The sequence below is a fragment of the Sorex araneus genome, chromosome 11, assembly GCF_027595985.1.
Source record: "Sorex araneus isolate mSorAra2 chromosome 11, mSorAra2.pri, whole genome shotgun sequence".
Classification (NCBI taxonomy): Eukaryota; Metazoa; Chordata; class Mammalia; order Eulipotyphla; family Soricidae; genus Sorex; species Sorex araneus.
Window position 1 is genome coordinate 30,426,165 of NC_073312.1, and position 21,382 is coordinate 30,447,546.

At 38.0% G+C, this 21,382-nt stretch overlaps 1 protein-coding gene across 1 annotated transcript in view; it reads right to left on the bottom strand.

The window, feature by feature from the left end:
- CC2D2B (coiled-coil and C2 domain containing 2B) overlaps positions 1-21,382 on the bottom strand; it is an 86,381-nt gene that overhangs the window by 52,954 nt on the left and 12,045 nt on the right. Inside the window, 10 exon segments of the mRNA XM_055119375.1 lie at positions 2,695-2,895; positions 5,160-5,298; positions 6,008-6,155; positions 7,664-7,814; positions 8,737-8,914; positions 9,460-9,578; positions 9,770-9,878; positions 14,115-14,255; positions 16,652-16,743; positions 19,065-19,274. Coding sequence (XP_054975350.1) covers positions 2,695-2,895; positions 5,160-5,298; positions 6,008-6,155; positions 7,664-7,814; positions 8,737-8,914; positions 9,460-9,578; positions 9,770-9,878; positions 14,115-14,255; positions 16,652-16,743; positions 19,065-19,274 — 1,488 coding nt within the window.

Genomic DNA, 21,382 nt, shown 5'->3' on the forward strand with positions numbered 1-21,382 from the left:
CGCCCTCTCAGAGAGCCCAGCAAGCTACCAAAGTATCTCACTCACAGGGCAGAACCTGGCAAGCTACCCGTGGCGTATTTGATATGCCAAAAACAGTAACAAGGGGGCTGGAGCAATAGTACAGTGGGAGTTTGCCTTGCATGCAGCCAACCCGGGTTCGATTCTCAGCACCGCATATGGTCCCCTGAGCACCGCCAGGAGTAATTCCTGAGTGCAGAGCCAGGAGTAACCCTCTGAGCATAGCTGGGTGTGACCAAAAAACCAAAACCAAAAACCAAAACAAAAATGGATTAAAGATACCAACATCAGACCTGAATCCATAAGTATACAGAAGAAAATATAAGCAAAACCCTCCATCACTGAAGCTAAAAGGCATCTTCAAGATGAAATACCACTGACCAAGCAAGTGGCAACAAAGATAAATAAATGGGACTACATTAAACTAAGAGGCTTCTGCACATCAAAAAAAAAAAATAGTGGTCAAAGATACAAAAACAGCCCATGGATTGGAAAAAATTATTCAACTACTATCCACCTAATAAGGGGTTAATATTAAAGATATTCAAGGCACTGATAGAACTTTACAAGAAAAAAAATCCAACCCCATTAAAAAATGAGAAATGAACAGAAACTTTCTTATATAAGAAATTCAATTGGCCAAGAGGCACATGAAAAAATGTTCTTTATTACTAATCATCAGGGAGATGCAAATCAAAACAACAATGAGATATCATTCCACAATATAGAGACTGGCACACATCCAAAAGAACAACAACCACTGCTGGCACGGATGTAGGGAGAAAGGGACTCCCATTCATTGCTTATGGAAATGCCAACTTGTCTAGCTTTTTGGGAAAACAATATGAACATTCTTCGAAAAAATACTTCCCATTTGACCCAACAATGCCACTTCTGGGAATATACCCTGAAGGACCAAAAACACACAGGAGAAATACCAGCTGTACTTCTATGTTCATTGCAGCACTATACATAATAGCCAGAATCTGGAAACAATCTGAGTGCCTGAGAACAAACAACTGGATAAAGAAAATATGGTGCATCTACACAATGGAATATTAAGCAGCTATTGGGAAAAATGAAGTTATGAAATTTGCCTACAAATGGATGGATACAGAGTTTCATGCTGAGTGAAATGAGTCAGGAGAGGGACAGATATGGAATGACTGTGTTCATTTGTGTTATATAAAAAAATTGCATGACGCTAATATCCAAGGCTAAGGAAAACAGGGGCCAGGACGACTGGTCAATGATTGGAATCTACCACAAGTATGTAGGGGGTGGAGGGTAGGTAAGACAGAGAAGGGACCAGTATGACAATAATAGTTGGAAACGATCATGCTGGATAAGAACTGAGTGTTGAAAGTAGGTAAATGGATATACATGATAATCTTTCAGTATCTGTACTGCAAACCACAATACCCAAAAGGAAGGGTGAGGCAAATGAGGGAGGAGGGGAGGGAAGGGAAGGGAAATGGGGGAAGGCGGATGGAAAAGTGCTTGCCATAGAGGCAGGCTGGAGAGTGGGGAGTTGGGGGTGATGGAAGGGAAACTGGGGATATTGCAGGTGGGAAACATGCACTGGTGGAGGGATGGGTGTTAGAACACTGTATGATTGAAACTCGACCATGAACAGTATTGTAACTGTGTATCTCACAGTGATTCAATAAAAAAAAATTTAAAAAAATATTAGATCTGTGGTTCAGGGATACTGGCTGTTTGGTTGTAGGCATGGTGTGCTGAAACTGTATCTCTAAAACATGTCGATGATATCAATAAATCCTACTTTAAAATAAAGTGATAGGAAAACTATGCACATAAACTCAATATTTCAGAGAAGCAGCAGGATTAATACTCTCCAGCTTTTAATTTTTTTTAATTTTAAACCAAGACCATTCTTTACATAGCATACTAACTGAAGTTCCTAAGGTTTCAAAACAGGAGATTAAACAAAGTTAATAGTTGAGAAATGCTTTTGAAAGCCAAATACCAATTGATTTGGTCTGAATGTGTATGCTAGCATGCTCTAGAACACCACCCCCACATAAGCACGAGACTCATTTACTTTTACATTGTGAAGGTTTGGTGATAGAGATGTGCTTTATAATCTACGTACAGGTTTGATGTGGTAGTATTTCTTTCTTTTACACAAAAACATCTTAAACTAGTAGTGCACTTTTTGACAGTAACAATGCAATTTATAGAAAACTAAGATACTTAAAAAAATCTTTAATTCATTATAAAGTAGGTTTCGACAAGTAACTTGTGAAGGTAAACTAAGGGATTTGTTTCTAAAAATCTTGGGAACTCTGTACTTTTTTGTTTTTTGTTTTTTGGTTACATCTGGTGATGCACAGGGGTCACTCCTTGCTCTGAACTCAGGAATTACCCCTGGCAGTACTCAGGGGACCATATGGGATGCTGGGAACCGAACCTGGGTTGGCTGCGTGCAAGACAAACGCCCTACCCACTGTGCTACTGCTCCAGACCAAACTCTGTACATTTTTAATGCTTAGAGAGGGGAAAATCTGCTCACAGACTACCAGTTCAAAAAAAAAACTTAAAAAGAAATTAAGACTTATTTAAAGCATTAGTTCTCATATTTAATATTTAAAATATTTAATATATTTAAATATTATTATATAATAAAACCATATTCAAATAGAAACCAAGTACCTGGAAAACTAAATCTGGAATCTCGCTATCATAGAGGGGAATCTGTTGAAGAAAAATGTCTAACTGACCAGAACTTCTAAGTTGCAATAACTGGAAACGTTTACTTTTTTTCATTTGCTCTCCAGAAACAAAGTCAAATTCATCTTGCAACTGTTCAAGCCGAAAATACTTTGGAGTATCCTGCCCCTTATGTTTCATGTACTGTAAAACATATGGAATGTTAAAAGTATACTTAAATATTGAACTCTTTAAATCCAAGAATTAAAAAAAGCATTGCTTTCTCTGTCAACTATGAGATAGAGTTTTTATTAAGGAGGAAATTAGTAATTAGGAGTATACAAAGAGTAATTAGGTCTATACAAAGATAGGAGCTGAAAAAAGAATAAAACCCAAAAAACAAAGCACACTAAACTGTATCCAATTTACATGGCTTCCAACCTTTTCCAGGCCATACCCCAAGTGAAAAAAAAAATTTGTATTGCACACCAGACAAAAAGATGAAAGTATTCATGTCTGGTTACACTAAGAGTTGTGAAAGAGTCAGCATTTTTGTACACTGGTTACCAATTCAGCATATCATTGGGATGCTATGATTATAGGGAAGTTTAATTGCAATACTCTATTTAGATATTGCTTTATTCAATAAATGCTATTGTCAAAATATGATATATGCAGGAGAACTAGATGCCTTAAGAGAAACAAAGATTTCTTAGATATAGTTTCATAAGTTAAGGTAAAACACAAGAATGAAAAATCGTACTAAAAGTCAGAATAGACTTTATGGAGGTTTTGGTGCCCCCAGCAGGTCAACCTGTACCTGTGGGGCGAGTACATCAGCAGCCTGATGGTGCCTTCAGGCTTCCCCCAAATTGTCGCTGTGCCTTTGGCTGGAATCCAATAACTTAGGACCAAGTTTACTAAAAAAATTAAATGGCCAAAAGTTAAGTATGAGGGAGCCATACCCACAAATCACCTCCAGCTCAGGTATACAAGCTCATTTATTGACCTTATATCAGAGACTTAGAGATAAATCTTGAAAGAGATCAAAAGCCGCAGTTAATCTTGGACTCATACATGGCTGAACAGACCAGGATAAATTAGGGGACGGGGGGAGGTTTGACTGTGGCCGCCCAAGCAGAGCCCCCAGAAACCGCTTGCTTCCACAATCCAAAATCACCACCATATCCCTGGCCTGACTCCACTGTCTCAGTACAGACCTCACCAAGATAATTTGAAAATTTTGGTATGCAGGTTTTGTGACTGAAATCTCCAGGCTTTCTCAGGGCAGGGATGGACTACTTCCTCCCACCTCCCTGTTCTTCTGGAAGCCTTGGCAGTGACATCCACACTCCAAAGTGGCCATCTGATTGAAAAGCCTTACCATCCTGATAAAAATACTGAATGCCCTGAACAAATACCATGATCTCTTAGCACCTGTATTGCAAATCATATTGCACAAAAGGAAGAGGAGAGAGGAAGAAGTAAAGTGCCTCCCATAGAGGGAGGCTGGGGATGGGGGGCAGGGGGGTGGAGGATTGTGGTGGGGAAATAAGAGACATTGGTTATGGGAAATGTACACTGGTGGATGATGGATGCTGGATCATTGTATGACTGAAACCCAATTATAAACAGCTTTCTGATGATCTATCTCACAAATATCCATTTTAAAAGATAAAAAAAAAGTAATGTGAAATTCATGCCCAATTCAATCAGCTTAATCAATGGCTGAATAAATAACAGTTCTCTTACATTTAAAAAAAAGACTATAAAAACAACAGAAAGATAAGGAAGGAAGATCCCTTATCTAACTAAAGTTATCGGGGAAGCATTTATATGATTTCTAGGATGGGTAAAATAGCCACTTTGGGTGCTCTTCTGGGCAAAGGGAATGATATGAATAAAGCTATGAGAATAGCATATTAGTGGTTGTAAAATTGTTGATAAGTACAAGTAGGAAGAGTCTATGAGGGAAGATACGTATCTATAAGTCATTTTTATGTCCCCAGTGTCTAATAATAAGGCAACTAACCTGAAGATCAGCCTACAGGAACAATTATCAGACCTCACATAGTCACATACTCAGGCCTCCCTTAGTAATTATTCCAGCTGCTAAACTGTGCATTGAACTGCAAATGAGTGTGTTGGTTGAAAACTGTGTCTGTCATCAGATTTGTCTTTATATGTCTCTGAGTGCCTAAAAATACACCAAACTATGAGGAGCATAAGGGTAGCACAGTTTGAATCACAGAAAATAAAGTGGTTGGCAAGATAGTCCAACAGGTTGAGTGTGTGCTTTGCATGTGGGAGGCCTGGGTTTAATTCCTGGCACCACACTGCCCCCGAGCACTGCTGGAAGCTCTCCCGGCACAGAGCCAGAGGCAGCTCCTGAACACAGCTGGGTGTGGCTCAAAAAAAAAAAAATAAAAGAAAAAAATGACAATATTGATGCTTAGGTTACAACTTACCAAAATAATTTCCATTAGATCCGAATATTCTGGATTATTGGGGTCAATTCTGACTTCATTTGCCCATTCAAAAAGTTTCTGTGTATTGATGAGCCATGGAATTCCAGGAACACCTCTGGCATCTACATTCTTCAAGACACTAAGCACAGAGAATTTAGTAAATTTTCATATGGGTTCTACATCTTATACATGGTAAAACCTTCCTATTACAGGTATTTAAAGACAAATTTTACCTGTCCCCTGAGTTTAAGGATAAAACAGAGGTGTTGTCTTTCATGGTTCTTCACTCGTGTCATAGCATTTCTGAACAACAGAGCTCTAAAACACTGAACACCAGCGAAAGGGTTAATTAACAAGCCAAGTAGATCAAGTGTAACTCAGGGTGCAGCCTGATCCACAAAAGGAGTGATTCCTGAGTTACATTTTTGTCTTTATAGTAATTTGTGTCTCTTTTGTAGTCAGGATGGCAGAAAGCCAGCATAAGCAGCAGGCAGAATACAGCTCATGAAGAGTTTACCAGTCCTGACCTCCCCAAGAATCCTTCACTATACCACACATAAAACAGAGCTGGAAATCAAATCCTTTGGAGATTTCATCCTTGCCTACAAGTTAAGAGTAATGTAACTGTCTCCCTTATCATCCACATGGCAGTAATCCTCAGCATTGGGGAGATATATTCTTTTAAATATAAATATACCAATTTCCATTATTAGAGTGATTATAACTACAATATAGGTTTCATATGCTTATGAAATATAAGTACAAAATTATACATCCAATTAAAATTACATTGCTCCTAATGCTTTGCTAAGATATGAAGTTACTTTTCAAGCATAAATATTTATTACCTGCAGTATGCAGATCTCAATGACTGTGATACAGGTGTCAGTGGGATTCCATTTTCATCTAAGTTCCATGAAAGAGAATAGCTTAGTTTTCCCGATGTTAAAAGACAAAGTTCTTCCATTTTATTTCCCTCAATAATAAAGGGCACATCTGTTTATATAAAGTATTAAAAACAAATGACTTTTTAAAAAAATGTGCATTCTGATTAATAGATATAGATCCCCCCCACCCCCCCACACACCTACTTGTAGAACCTAGGACATAAAGAGAGCCCTGACTTAGTTTCTATTATTCATCTTTCCCTCATCTTTATCTAAGACTACTTTGAAAAATTGAGAGGAAAATTCTGATTTGAATACATATATAGAGATGAATAACTCTATATTCTCTTCTTATAACTTGACGTTTTTAAGCCATTCTATCTGGGAGTGGCTCATAGTCAAAAACAACTGCTGACAAGGAGAAATATAGACAAGCTATTCAGTGTTCCTTTTCCCAACATTCCTGAATCTTCTCCCTGTCCATTTTCTCTCTCAATTCCAGAAAACTTAACAGTTTTCTTGAACTTGGATCAAGTTCCTAGAGCTCCCAAATTTTTTCAAGTCCTGACTTTCCACCTGGGTCTCTAGAATCCTATTTAAAAAATTTTTTTTGTTTTGTTTTTTGGGTCACACTCAGCAATGCACAGGGGTTACTCCTGGCTCTGCACTCAGGAATTACCCTTGGCAGTGCTCAGGGGACCATATGGATGCTGGGAATTGAACCCGCGTTGGCTGCGTGTAAGGCAAACGCCCTACCCGCTGTGCTATCGCTCCAGCCCCCAGAATCCTATTTTTCTACTTCATCTTCACTTATATCTCATCCCTCCTTTTCTAGGTTCTGACATACTTATTTTCTTATTTCTCTTCACATACTGCACCATAATTCTTTTTCTTTTCATTAGATATGTGTAAGCAATTACAAATCCCATACAAAGATGAATATAAGCTTCTGGAAGAGGAGGAGAGGAATGGCAGCGTTCTCAGAAACATGCCAACTTAATCGCATGACTAATAAAATAAATTGGAAAATGATTCAAAAGAAAATTACTCTTTTATCTCTTCTTTTCCGTTTCCTTCTGTTCTTCCTCCCTCTTCCCAGTTCAATATGTTTCAGAACATCTTGGACTTCATTAAATAAGAGTTAGAGGCAATCAGTCTATTTATTCAAGAAGAGCTCCAGGAAATATTATAGAGCTCTTGTATCACATGACTCAGCAAAACCACAAGTGCTAATCCAAACTTTCATTTCCTGGGGCTGGAGCAGGGCGCTTGCCTTGCACACAGCCCATCTGGGTTCTACCCCTGCACTATAAAAGATCCCCTGAATCGCAAGAAGAGTAATCCCTGGGTATAGATAGGTGTAAGCACTGTAACACTGCAGAATGCAGCTCCCCAAACAAACAAAAAACCCAAAACAACACTCCCCCCTCCCAAATTTAGATTTCCCAAAGATCTGCTTAAAGACAGAGTTTTGGAAAATTCAGTTTAATGTCTAAAAATTTTTGATTTATTTTTGACTAATCAATGTAAATATGGGATTATTTTTAATGTAAATGACAGGGTCATTTAGGATATAGAAATCATAAATTTGGGAGAGAAATCATTTAAGACACTTACTGCTTCCTACTCCTCCATATGCAGGTGTGACCAGTTTATCAGAACTAAACTCAATATGTTCCAAAATAGTTTTGCTTTTAAGCTCTGTGCTGCTAGGTAAGGGTATATATAGTTTTGCCAATAAGCTTTTCCTTTTGCTTACTTCATAAACCTAAAAAATGGTTCAATTGTCGAGGAAAAGGAGAAATTTATAGTTCATGGATTTTGATCAGGAATAGAGTGAAATAATTTTAGGTGTCATACAATAAACAGGTTTGCAAAATAGATTTTAGATTTGCAATTATAATCCTTATCCCCACCCTCAAACCCCACACACCCACATAGTCATAATGTAATCTTTATTCCTTCCTAGCTTCTCTTTCAGGTCTTGATTCAAGTTTAAATTCTACAGAGCCAACATATTTTTTGGTCCAGAAACCTGTCTAGAAGAAGTCTGTCTCCATTTTTTTCTATCATTCTATTTTCTCTTTAATGTAAGGTTCCAAAGACCATAAAGGTTAAATAAGATTAAATCTTATTCAAAGAATAAGATTAAAGATAAAGTCTTTCATTTATATGTTCTTGGAAGGGAATGGAAGGGGGGAGGGATGGAGAGAGGGGGATATAGGGAGGAGAGGGATAGGATAAGAATCACCACTAAAAACCAAATACAACAGAAGTCTGAAATCACGAGTCAGGGCTTAGGCAATTTGGAGAAATAGGCCAACATTTACAGTAGATACACTACACAGAATTGCTAAACCAGTGCTTTCCAACCTTTTTACACTTGTGGATTGGACCTGGTTGAAAATTGCTGGTTTAAACAATCCTCTTCACTTCACTAACAAATAAATAGCAACGCCGAATATCCAGGGTTAGAAGGAATTTTAGCAGGAGAAAGTAGGAGCATTACAGACAAATCACAATTAAAAATGTGAATTATAAATATACAAACCGTACATATTCTGCCACCCATATAGAACAGTCACCCCTTAATACCAATGAAATTACATATCGCATGTGATAGTAGCTACCAGGAACTTCATAATTGTTTGGCATAAAATAAGGTACAAAAACAAATGACAATGGCATACCTCCAAGCAAATTGTTTCAGGCCAATATAGTAACTGAATATTGAAAATTTGCTGAAACATGACTTTAAAATCAAACTGTAGGGGCGATACTGAAGTACAAGAAACTTGCTTATCATTATATAGTATTTTAATAAAATATTTAAGCTTCTGAATACTGGCTCTTCTCTTTTGTTCATACCTAAAAATCAAATATACCTTTAGGACTTCTTGAAAGTTAATGGATGTAAAATATTGTTCTTTTCAAAATGTAATAGGGGAGGGAGTGCTAATCCATGGCATCCCATATGGTCCACTGAGAACTGCCAGAAGTAATTCCTGAGTGCAGAGCCAGGAGTAACCCCTGAGCATCGTCGGGTGTGACCAACACCTCGCACCCCCACCCCCCCCGCCACATACACACAAAAGAATGCATTTAATTTAGCATGAAAATTTTAGATTACGAAGCAAAACAAAAATCAAGTCAGACTGATTATGTTCCATCTTACTCATGAATCAGAATTATGACCTTGAGTAATTAGTTTTTTGCAAGTATAAATTCTCCCATTCTGAGAGGAAGGTACCAGTTACATAGGTCTAGGTAGACATTGGTGATGATATACCGAAATAGTCTTTAAAAAGTGACACATATTGCGGTACTTACTCAGGAACATAATACCATTATCAAGTATAAGACAGTCAATGGATAATATATACAGAAGAAATAATTCTTTAAAAAATGCTTACATTGAACACTTGGATAAGTTTGTTAACTCAGCAGTAAAAGAAAGTTGTGGAATCAAGGTCATTGATTTTATTCTTTCAACATTTGTTTCTTCAAGGTCTGAAGTTACAGATGAGGGGTTCTAGAAACCAAAAGGTTAAAAGCAATCACATAACCACATAATTTATGCTAGTTCATTGCTTAGTATAAGTGTTCTTAAGCTTGTGTTTATCACTTTACTTTACTATTACAATACAAATATTTCCAATTCTATCAAAAATAAATATTATAACTAGTTATTATGAGTTGAAAGCCATTTTTCAGTATCAGTACCTCCTGGTTTTTGATATTTGTAAGTGTTTTTTTTTCAGTTTTGTTTTCATTCTTAGACATCTGTGACATTTCTCCTTGTTTTTGTTCATCATATGTATTCATTTCCATCCTAATTAATAATAAATGTAATTATTCAAAGCATAAATAGAAGTTAGTTATATAATATAGAACTGCTAGTTTACCAAAAGATACAACCAACCAATCTCTTACTATTAATTTTAGATAGCAAGGAAATTATCAATCTGAGAAAATGATAGTGTGCATATATTTAATGGAACAAGCTTTTTTTCAATTTTCTTTTATTTCTCCCTATTTATATTTAAGTGTTTAGATTCTATTTAAAGGGCACCAAGAAGCTTCTTCTCTGATGACAATCTGTACTTCAGTAATAATCTATTACTGGTAACCTAAAGGTATGAGAGAAATAAATTTAAGAACATACACTATGGGGCCAAAGTGATAGTCCAGTGGGTAGGGTGCTTACCTTGCATGTGGCTGACCTGGCTTTGGTCCCTGACACCACTTATAGTTCTCTGGGCCCACCAGGAGTGATCCTGAGTGTAGAGCCAGGAGTCACCAATGAACACTGCTGAGTGTGACCCCAAAACAAATAATTAAACAAACAAAATACAATAGATTGGGTTGGAGCAATAGCACAGTGGGTAGGGCGTTTGCCTTACACTCGGCTGACCCGTGTTCAATTCCAAGCATCCCATATAGTCCCTTGAGCACCACCAGGAGGAATTCCTGAGGCAGACCCAGGAGTAATGCCTGAGCATTGCCGAGTGTGACCCAAAAAAGCTAACCAACCAACCAAACAAATACACTAGATTTCTTCTCATTTCCCTTCCTCTTATATTTTTAAAACTACAAGAATATGATTATGTTTTAGGGAAAGTATATTGATATTAAAAGGCAAATCACAGTTTTCCTTCTAGTTTACGAATAAACAGTTCCTAGTATTACTATCACCACCACCACTAGATAACTAAGTTGGTGTCAAACAAATGTCATAGTTAGTTTACATATATTAACACATTTGATCTCACAAAAACCTTAGAAAGCAGGCATTCTTTTATTAGCAATTTCATAAATTTCTAGTTATCTGGAACCCCTCCTGAAAATTGTTAGGAGGAGGCTGGTATTTCCTGATAGCTTAGGTGTTTGTCACGATTCTATCGAAAAAGAATCTAGAGAAGTAAACTCCAAAGAAAAGTCTGCTTAGAAAGTCAAAGGTTGCCTTTCTGCGGCTGCACAAGCTCGACCCCGGAGGCAATTGAACTAACTTGGACACGAGCAGCTCTGAGAGAGGTCTCCAGGCTGTGATGGGAGCCCCTGGCCCATGCTCCGCCAGCGGGGCAGGGTTTTTCTCTCTCAACTCTTCCTTATTGGGCGCAGCAAGGCGACAGTCGTTTTTTAGAACACAGAATGATGCGAGCCCCTGGCTCATACTCCGCCAGTGGGGCAGGGTTTTTCTCTCCAGGCTTCTCCATCATATGAGCACCACAAAAGGGAAGTAAAAGCTAGCAGGGATGCAATTACTGGCAGAATTTTCCCTGGACTTCATACAAAAAAATTAAAACCGCGCGGCTGTGCGACCTAATATCTATTAATTGTCAGCAATATGAAATGGTTCCTTTTTAGCAGGTCTGACTCTGGGGGGAACCGCCAAACAATAATACTGAGTTTTTTGTTTAAATATTGAAGGTAATCAAAGTAGCAGCCACTTCTCTAGACTGTGAACTAAGCCATAGCCCCACGCCGGCCAAGGAAAGGAAATATCCTTTCTCGGTTCTTTTCCCTTTTCTGGGAGAAATGCGGTGTGGCGTCCACCATATCATGAGGTCTATTAAGCAGGCACGAACTTAGAGGCTCGGGAATGGGAGGGAAAAAAATTATGTACTTGGAACAGCGGGACACTTGGGCAGTCTTGGGCCAATACCAGCGCATGCTCCACCGAGATTCGACCTGGATGACCACATTCTTGTGCGGCCACGTTGCTGCAGATCAACCAGAATCCGGAGGAACTACTTTTGGTTCTAGAAAATGCTTGCAGCCATGTCTCTAGACTGTGAACTAAGCCATAGCCCCACGCCAGCCGAGGATGGGAAATATCCTTTTTTCTCGTCAGGCGGCGTGATGTCAGCCATAATATGAGGACTATTTATTAAGCAGGCATGAACTTGATGGCGCGAGAAGGAGGGGGAAAAAATTCTATGTACCTGAAACAGTGGGACTTCATCTCTCTCCAGTCTTAGCAATGGAAAACTAATTATCAAATGCTTCATTGGCAGTAGGGCTGTCTTTCTTGGGGGAAAACTCCAACAATAGTGAGTTTTGTGTTGAATTATGGAATGTAATCAAGGTAAAGAGAAAATGAAGTGAAATTTATCAATTACGCAGGCGGGGATGGGGGTTGGGGGGCGGGGGTTGGGAGGTAGACTGGGGTCTTTGATGGTGGAATATGGGCACGGGTGAAGGGATGGGTGTTTGAGTATTGTATAACTGAGACATAAGCCTGAGAACTTTGTAACTTTCCACATGGTGATTCAATAAATTAAAAAGAAAAAGAAAGTCAAAAGTTAAATGTCAAGAACAAATGTAAAGGCAGGCTGGGTGTTTAGAATAGTGGCCGGGAGGATATAGGTGTGAGCATGCAACACTGATTTGGAGCTATTGTTCTGAACAATTTATGGCATCTGTGGCCCTCCTTTTGTGCTCAGCAGTTCATTATGCACGGCTCTAGTAGAGTGCTTTAAACCCTGGCTTCTTAAACTGTGGTTTGAAAACCCTATATGCGTTCATGTAACTCAGTGTGGAGTCAAGAAAAATTTGGCGAGAGTAAAGGTTTCTGAACACGTAACCAAAAATGAATTCAAACTCAAATGCATAAAGAGTTTGAGGTTTGGAGGGTTCTTTCTGGTAGCACTCACCTGTGTTGTGCATTTCTAAGATGAAAGGGGTTGTGAGTAGTAAAGTTTGAAGAAGACTGGATTAAAGGCAAGGGTCAAGATAGTAAGTTTTAATGAATTTAGAGGTCTAAGATAAACAAAGTTCCATGTTTAGAAACTGTCAGAAGTACCTTTAAAAATTATAAAAGTGAGAAATGGGGAGATGCTCAAAGGGCTTGAGCACAGGCTTGCATGTGGGAGCCCTGGGTTCCATCTTTGGCACTGCATGGTAACTGCTAGCAAAATTCCCCACCTCCAAGCCAAGGAAAATACTGTAGGAAAATAATAATCAAAACAATTATTTTTCTTTTTTTTTTTTTTTTTTGCTTTTTGGGTCACACCCAGCTATGCACAGGGGTTACTCCTGGCTCATGCACTCATGCACTCAGGAATTACTTCTAGCGGTGCTCAGGGGACCAGGTGGGATGCTGGGAATCAAACCTGGGTCAGCTGCATGCAAGAAAAATGCCCTACCCGCTGTGTTGTCGCTCCAGGCCTCACAAATCTTTTTCTTAATTATAAAAAATTATGCCAACCTTTTACAGTTTTGACTAAAGATCTTGAACAATAGGTTGTAGGGAGACAATTATTTTACAGTAACTGAAAGAACATAGCAACTATTTCACAAACAGCCTGATTACTAAACAGTATATGTTTTAATTATGACTATTTTCCTGCACTAAATGTGTTTTTATGAGTTACATGCTTAATCTAGGAGCACAACTTTTGGCACAATGTGAAACTCAAAAAAAAAAAAAACCAAACTTCCAGATTATTTCCAAAGTGGCTGTTCCTTTTTGCATTACTACCAGACACCAATTAGAGTTCCTGTTGCTCAACATCCTTGCAAGCATTTGCTGTTCTCTTTTTTCAATTTTGTTTTGTTTTATATTTTAGACAATCTAATGGCATGTGGTTTATATCACTGACTTAAAACTGCATTTTACTATTAACATGAAATGTTGAGCATCTTTTCACATGTTCATATACTTTTTTTTTTTTTTGCTTTTTGGGTCACACCCAGCAATGCTCAGGGGTTACTCCTGGCTCTTTACCAGGAATTACTCCTGGCAGTGCTCAGGGGACCATATGGGATGCTGGGAATCGAACCGGGGTTGGCCGCATGCAAGGCAAACGCCCTACCCGCTGTGCTATTGCTCCAGACCCCTATGTTCATATACTATTAGGGAAGTTTCTGTTAAAATTGTTGGCCCATTTTTAAATTGAACTGCCTCATCAAATTATAAGAATTACTGATACATCCAAGATATAAATCCTTCACTGACTACATAAAACAATTGTTAAGTTTCTTGATTTTCTCCTAGTTACTGTTAAACACCAACAGTCTGCAGACACCTCTTCTGGAGTTCAAAGAGAATAGAGGATCTACTCACCTCTGGAACTGTACCTTTACTGGGGTACTTGTAAACCCTTGTTGTTGTCTAAGGGATTTTATTTGTTTCCAAGTCCGTAATATATTATGTAATAAGGAGAGATCCTTTTCCTTTTCTAAGTCATAGAGCTGCTTTGTGTTACTATAACAATGAAGTATAAAAATATTTTTGTGGAGAAAAGCAAATTCTGTATTTTCAAAAGAGATTAATGGGCCACAGCAATAGTACATTGGGGATGATTTGTGGCATATCATAAGGTCCTCCCCCCAAGCACCATTAAGAATGATTTCTAACGGATCAATCCTGAAATTTGTATGGAACAATAAACGCCCACGGATAGCTAAAACAATTCTTGGGAAAAAGATGATGGGAGGCATCACCCTCCCCAACCTTAAACTCTACTACAAAGCGGTAACAATTCAAACAGCATGGTACTGGAACAAAGGCAGAGCCGCAGACCAATGGAACAGGGTGGAATATCCCCACACACAACCTCAAATGTATAAACATCTAATCTTTGATAAGGGAGCAAGAGATGTGAAGTGGAGCAAGGAAAGCCTCTTTAACAAATGGTGCTGGCACAACTGGACAACCACATGCAAAAAAATGGGCTTAGACCTTGACCTGACACCATGCACAAAAGTCAGATCAAAATGGATTAAAGATCTCAACATCAGGCCACAAACCATAAGGTTCATTGAAGACAAGGTTGGCAAAACCCTCCACGATATTGAAGATAAAGGTATCTTCAAAGATGACACGGAACTAAGCAATCTAGCAAAAACAGAGATCAACAAATGGGACTACATCAAACTGAAAAGCTTCTGCACCACAAAAGATACAGTGACCAGAATACAAAGACTATCCACAGAATGGGAAAGGATATTTACACAATACCCATCAGATAGGGGGTTGATATCAATGGTATATAAATCACTGGTTGAACTCTACAAGAAGAAAACATCCAACCCCATAAAAAAATGGGGTGAAGAATTGAACAGAAACTTTACCAAGGAAGAGATACGAATGGCCAAAAGGCACATGAAAAAGTGCTCTACATCACTAATCATCAGAGAGATGCAGATCAAAACAACCATGAGATACCACCTCACACCACAGAGGCTAGCACACATCCAAAAGAACAAAAGCAACCGCTGTTGGGGCTGGAGTGATAGCACAGCGGGTAGGGCGTTTGCCTTGCACGCGGCCAACCCGGGTTCGAATCCCAGCATCCCATATGGTCCCCTGAGCACTGCCAGGGGTAATTCCTGAGTGCAGAGCCAGGAGTAACCCCTGTGCATCGCCAGGTGTGACCCAAAAAGCAAAAAAAAAAAAAAAAAAAAAAAGCAACCGCTGTTGGAGAGGATGTGGGGAGAAAGGGACCCTTCTACACTGCTGGTGGGAATGCCGACTAGTTCAGCCCTTTTGGAAAACAATATGGATGATTCTCAAAAAATTAGAAATTGAGCTCCCATTTGACCCAGCAATACCACTGCTGGGAATATATCCCAGAAAAGCCAAAAAGTATAGTCGAAATGACATCTGCACTTATATGTTCATCGCAGCACTGTTTACAATAGCCAGAATTTGGAAAAAACCCGAGTGCCCTAGAACAGATGACTGGTTGAAGAAACTTTGGTACATCTATACAATGGAATACTATGCAGCTGTTAGAAAAAAAGGAGGTGATGAATTTTGCGTATAAGTGGATCGGCATGGAAAGTATCATGCTAAGTGAAATGAGTCAGAAAGAGAGAGACAGACACAGAAAGATTGCACTCATCTGTGGAGCATAGAATAATAGACTATAAGACTAACACCCAAGATTAGTAGAAATAAGTACCAGGAGGTTCTCCCCATGCCTTGGAGGCTGGTCTCTCATTCTGGGCAACTCAGAGAAGGGAACACCAAGTAAAATGTGGTCGGAGGTCATGCGGGGGAAGGGTGATGCGTGCCGAATATAGACTAGAGACTGAACACAATGGCCACTGAACACCTTTATTGCAAACTACAACACCTAATCAGAGAGAGAGATCAAAAGGGAATACCCTGCCATAGTGGCAGTGTGGGGTGCGGGGAGACGGGACTGGGGAGGGCGGGAGAGATGCTGGGTTTACTGGTGGTAGGGAATGGGCACTGGTGAAGGGATGGGTTCTTGAACTTTGTATGGGGAAAACACGAGCACAAAAATGTATAAAACTGTAACTGTACCCTCACGTTGATTCACTAATTAAAAATAAATAATTAAAAAAAAAGAGAATGATTTCTAATTGCAGAGCCAGGAATGACCCCTGAGCATTGCCAGATGTGGCCTAAAAAATGAAGCAAAACAAAAATTTTAATGGGGCTGGAGAAATAGTACAGCATGTAGGGCATTTACTTTGCATGTGGTCCAAGTCCAATTCCTGGTATCCCATATCAGTTCGACACTCTGCTCCCCAACAGGAATGACCCCTGAAGATTCAGGAGTAAGCATTGAGCCCCAAAACAAACAAAACCAACAAATCTTGATGAATACATGAATGACCCCAACCTACCTTATCTGCCAATTGTAATCTTGTAATAATTTCAGATGATTTATTTCCAAATTTGCATTTGCTAATTTTGTAGTATCCTCCAGTGCTTTAAGCTACAGCAAATAAAAGAGTGCTTCTGATACATTTCATTCACTAATATCCTCACATCAATTTACCTATAAGTTTGTGTGTTTTAACAGATGCACAAATATATAGCTTTTTTATATTACTGTATAGTATTCTAAAATATACTGTATCAAGCACCTTGGGTCATAACTGAGAAAAACCTAAAAATCTGTATAAGCAATAAATACTATACCCTGAACTTTCTAGGTAATGTCTATCAGTTAATATAAAGAAATGCCAAATGAATGATTGAACACAGAAATTACCTCAGATTTCATCTAAAATAATATCATGTTAAAGAAAAGGTATGTGGGCTGGGTTATAACTAAGTGAACACACAGATTTTCATTTATGAGAACTTCAGTAGTTCTCCACCATTCAAAAACAAACAAATGAGAAAATCTTCTACATATACCAACTGTAATCAATGTCTATATGTAGATATTTATAATTATATTTACATCTATAATTCTCTGAAAAGTATAGGCTGAACAAGAAATACATTTAAAATAACAAGGTAAAAAATAAATAAAATAAGGTATATTGAGAAGATACAAAAGAGAAATAACCACAGAGATATAAAATGAATACTATACCCTGTTATATGAGGAGGACTCTTACAGTTGGAGGCAATTACAGGAACTGCAAGACTAGAGTCAACTGACAAACTTTTACTGGGAGACATGAAAAGAGAACTTAACATGTGCGAAGACTTACAATCATCCAGAATGAAGAAAATCCAATTTTTATAATGATAAATCTTCTTTTAGAATATTATAATTCAATCACAATCAAAACATAACAGGATGGAGGGCTGGAGCAACAGCTGAACAGGTTTGGTGCTTGCCTTACTCTTAGTCGATCCCGGTTTGATTTCCAACACCTCATGTGGTCCCCTGAGCACCACCAGGAGTGATGCCTGAGTGCAGGGTCAGGAATAAACCTTGAGCACTTCCCAGTGTGCTCCCAAAACAAAACAAAAAAGTAACAGGATGTGTTAAAAAGAAATTTTGGAGTCTAATGTTGATGTGAAAAATCAAATGTGTAAGTGAACTCAAAAACAAACATTCTGGAAGGTAGTGATAACTTGTTCTATTACATCATAATGTAATAAACAAATGTGGTAATTTAAACAGGCTGGAACCAGACTAATGTGTCAGTGAAATAGCCATTAAACAAATCTGTGAAAAATATGTTGTTAGTTTAGGATAAAGATAATATTTTGATGACTAAAAGAAAAGATGGTGTTTGGGTATCATGATTACCTTTCAGGAGAAATAAATGGAGCTGGAGCCCAACTTCCTAGGACCCAGCAAGAGGGGTTTTACTCGACCAAATATTTATTTTTCAAATATTTTTCATTAGCTGGATGAGATCTTTCAAACTATCTCTTGGGAGAGAATGCTATTTAATAAAATGTTCATCTATTAGAACAGATGCTCAGAAGAGAGCTTAAGTGAGAGGCATAGATGTGTAAAAATAATCAGTGGGTGCTATATTATTTATCTTCAAACTTTAGATAACCAGTACCTATATGGTGTGTATTTCGAGGGGATTGGGGAGGCACCCAATAGTGCTCTGGGACTATTCCTGGCCCTTTTGTTCAGGAGAGATCATTGGTGCTATTCAGTGGACCTTTGTGGTGCTGGGGATCAAATTGGGGTCGACCACTTGCTGGTACTGTTTCTCTGGATCAGTACCCATTACCCAAATGTGTTATTAAATAACTAAATCATTCTCAAACCTAAACTGTTTACAGTTGGTATGATACTCAAGACCTCTAAATTTAATTAAAATTAAAATTTATTCATGACAAGATGTAAAACATCCATGTACCTTGCTAAATAGTTATCACTTCAAATACTCTTTTTTTGTTTTTGGGTCACACTCAGCAATACAAAGGAGTTACTCCTGGCGGTGCTGGGAGGACCATATGTGATGCTGGGGATCAAACCCAGTTCAGCCGAGTGCAAGGCAAATGCCCTACCTGCTGTACTATCGCTCCAGCCCCAAGTACTCTTTTTGAGTCATGTAACCAACAATACATTAGTAAGCTGCCTGTAAGTGCTAAATATGCTACGGGATATGTTAAATACTATGTCTTTGGTTAGTCAACTTTCATGGCTTCTTGTAAGAAATACTGAAATCAAACATTGTTCTAAGGGTTAGATGTTTAAAGTGCTAAAGGAAATGTTCCATAATTTCTCTCATCTAATAATTTTTGCTTTCAGTATCAAATGTTCAACTCTATTTTTTTTTAAATTAAAAAAATCTGTGAAGTGTTCAGCTCTATTTAAAACATTCTCACCTTCTCATAAAGCAGCTGAGGTAAATTCTGTTTTTGCCTGTCCTGAAAACATTCATAAAGTTGAAGCAGTCTAGCACATAATACTTGTTCTTGATTGAAGAGAGAATGATGACTGAATTGCAAACCCACAATGTTGAGATTTAATTGGTACCTTTCCCTTTGACCTTCCATTTTGTTCCTAACAGAGCTTTCTAGATCTGACTTCACTGCCTTTTAAAGACATATATGAAAATAATATTAATTTAATTCTATTTATTTTGTAATTATAAGTAAATTTTCCTTATAACAATTGGTTAACTCTATGGAAATTAAAAGACATAGAAAAGTAAAATATCGATAATTTAATATTCCCCTGAAATGATAGTCATTAATAAAAAGTTATACTTTAGCACTTTAATTATTCTACTGTAAAATTATTGTCATAAACCTTATTGATATATGAGGGTATAAGATTTTCAAATAAAAAGATAACAAATAATATTCTATATGAACACCTGACAAATGTGTTTAGAACTCTTGATTTAATATTCAGTTATATAACAATCTAATCTGAAGACTGGAGTTAATTTATAAAGACTTGATACACATTGGTACTATATGATTATGCTAGTAATTATCTGGAAAATTCCTTGAGAAATTTGAGTACTATAAGCAAATGCCATCCCATTTATAAAGAAGAAAATCTTTACACATGAAACTGTATCTATTTGGATATTGTATTGATTGTAAAGTCCATAAGCTTTAGAGTATATGCAAAACATTCTAGTACATTTTGCATTAAGTATATATGTTTCAATATGCATGATTTGTTTTCATTTATGTAATTTGAGAGGACTAGTGGGTTACTTAGCATGTCCAGCTTAATTTATGAATGTTTATCAACTCTCAATAAGTCATGATTATATCCACCTAAAAAGGAGAGCATGTTCTCTGTATCAGTCTGCTGTGAGAGCATGTGTCATTGTTATTACTGTTTCACTGAAAAATTTGTCTTCCCACCTCTGACCTGATGCAGTAGATTCACTGCTCCTCAAGGACTGTTTGTTACGATCACATGATCTCTCTTTCCCTCTTCTTTCATTAGCTAGGAATCTTACCACTTTAGCCCCAAAGGGCTAAAGTTCAGAAGCAAGAGAACAGCCTAAAAGCTTAATAGCAGACAAAGGCGACAGCAAATAGAGGGAAGCTTATTTTATCCATATCTCACAATCTCTATTTTTTATTAAAAGATTAGTTAGAAGGAGAAACCTGCTCTTGATTCAACCTATAAAATTTATTTAATTGGTAGCAAACTAGTCAATAAGTAAGCAAAAACTCCAAGGTAATAAACAGCTTCCTTTTTAAACAACTAAGTTATAGAAAGTTTTGAAAAGACCACTCTTGTTAAGCTAACTCAGTACTGGATTAATAAATATTGCTCACTTTAAAAAAATTTTCTATTAGAGTAATAGTCTCTGCACTTGGTATTGTATGTTTCAATACTGTAGTGCTCAGAAACTATAAGAGAGTAATTGAATTACTGAACTGTAGGATAACATAGCTTCAGGTAGTTTAGGTTTATTGGGTTACTCCCGTCACAGTGCTCCCATTTCTCTGTGTTTATTTGTAGCTTCTTTCTTAGTGTTCTGTTGACTTGTAAATAATGTTTTTCTCTTCTCCTTGAGTCCTTTGCATAGTTTATTCATAGCAAGTCCTTTTTGTATGGACACAGGAAGACTTAACAAATGTTATGCTTTTGTAACCTGGGAGTCATTTGACTCTACATGATATTTTCCTCCAGGGCATCTGTTCTCTTGACCTAAGCCTCAGCTGCCCTTACTTCCTAGCATCCCCAAAGCAGGGTCCCGATGACGACGTGGGAGGAGAAGGACCCAGGGCAAGCGGTGAGTTGTGTGCTACCCTGCTCCTCAAGGACTGTTTGTTACGATCACATGATCACAGGCATCGAGATGGGCCTGGCCAAAGTGCCTAATGCTTAACTATAAGTTAAGAGCTTGATCATGGACAAATGTTGTCATGATCCAAACAGTGATAACTAGATTCGGACCCTGCTAGGGTGAGGAATGATTAATCTGGCCTGAGTGCTGTGGTCTGAGCCTGTGGCAAGATGTTGCCAGGAGAGCTGCCTTGCAAGCCTCAATGTATCCCTTGCTATGTCCATACAAAAATAACTAGTATTAAGATGTTAATAAGTTCCTGGACTAAGGAAAAGAAAAAAACCTTAAGAGTGAGGAAGGGCTTTGGAATGCCCTGCCCTCGGGAAGGGCTTTCTTATGTTGATTTTGCTAGCTGGCTGGGTGTAGCCTAGAGGGCAAGGT